Source organism: Jaculus jaculus, chromosome 13, assembly GCF_020740685.1.
Source record: "Jaculus jaculus isolate mJacJac1 chromosome 13, mJacJac1.mat.Y.cur, whole genome shotgun sequence".
Taxonomy (NCBI): domain Eukaryota; kingdom Metazoa; phylum Chordata; class Mammalia; order Rodentia; family Dipodidae; genus Jaculus; species Jaculus jaculus.
In genome coordinates, this window is record NC_059114.1 from 3,012,452 (window position 1) to 3,013,861 (window position 1,410).

General features: G+C 43.5%; 1 protein-coding gene across 1 annotated transcript; it reads right to left on the reverse strand.

The window, feature by feature from the left end:
• LOC101608959 (putative vomeronasal receptor-like protein 4) lies at nucleotides 1–903 on the reverse strand. Its single transcript, XM_004670879.1, has one exon. It carries the CDS (start codon nucleotides 901–903, stop codon nucleotides 1–3), a length of 903 nt encoding a protein of 300 aa, XP_004670936.1.
• Nucleotides 904–1,410: the final 507 nt, after the last annotated feature.

Here is a 1,410-nt window from a genome sequence, read left to right on the forward strand (position 1 = left end):
TTAGTGAGCACACCAGTATTTAGCAATGTGGACATCTCTGGTGATCAGGACAAAGGGGCTGAGAACAGCATAACCGGGGTCTAGAATATTTTTAATCATAAAGGTGGTGGAATCTTGAGTCACTGTGTATCCTGTGTAGAAGGAGAAAATGAAATCTACCCAAAAAAAGAAAAGGAAACAGGTCATGAGAATGAGAGTGCTCAGTGTTGCTCTGATTTCTGGGCTGGAATTGTTTATACTCTTGGAGGTATGGAGGTAGGAGACAAGCTTGTGATGTTTGTACAGATGGACAGCCATGGACGCACTGCTCCAGCCCATGAGACTCTGGAAGACGACATCACGGAGAGTCATGAGGGAGATGAAAGACCACTTCACTACTTGCCTACTTGGTAGCATATAGCAATACACATCATACATGCCAACTCCAGATCTGTTCATTTTACTGACTGCTGTGATATAATGTAGCAGGTTGGAGCTTATCAGAGAATTAAAGATCCAAAAGAGGAGGAGATAGGAAAGAACCTGCCCTGCAGTCTGTGGTTTGAGTTTTCTCCACAGGGTCATCCTGGGGTTGATGGTGACAGCCTGGACCATGCTGAGGAGACAGGTGGTGCAGATGGAAAGGCCTCGAGCCATCCTTCCCAGGAAAATAACAATTTTACAACCAACATCACCTAGGAAGTTCCCCAAATAAAACACTGCAGATACTTGTGTGATGCCTGTGCTATAAATCATGACTATATTTGAAAAAGCCAAGTGACTGAGGATAAGGGTTATGGGCTTTTTCTCAATTCCCATGATAAGAGTATATACATGTCTCATAAGTATTAGGATATTCGCTATAATTCCACATCCAGTTAGAGAAATGAAGATTAATGTCCGGATGAAGTCACTCCAAATCATCTGGCTTCCTGCAAAAAGGAAGAGAAAACGTGGGAAACAAGAAAGATTCTCTTTATTCTAATGAGAAGAATGGATTATTAACTACATCATTGTATACAATTCTTTCAGACAAGGCACCTGATCATCGTCTTTGGTTTTCTTCTTGTTCTAGTCTAGCTTCCACTGTCACCTCTCACGTGGATCGGACACGTCTGGACTCATGTCCTCTGCATATGAATCTACCTGTCTTTCCAGAACAGCCTTCTTGTCTTCACATTCCTCACATCTGAAATTCATTGGCCCATTTGCTTCCCATACAAAGGCTACATACATGGCATCACTAGTGGTCCAGAGAGTCAGCTCCACTTGCCTCCTTCCTTTCCCTCTTCACATCTAACGTGCAATGTCACCTGACTTGAAGCATCGCACCAGTCCCTGCCCCATATGCAGCCATCACATGATTGTTGAGCTAATGAAAGGGTAACTTCTCCAGAAGATTGTGATTGGCCAAATGGACCTGTTGCCCAG

Coding starts and splice junctions, on each gene's coding strand:
- LOC101608959 (XM_004670879.1), bottom strand. CDS start 903: ATGATTTGGAGTGACTTCATCCGGACATTAATCTTCATTTCTCTAACT.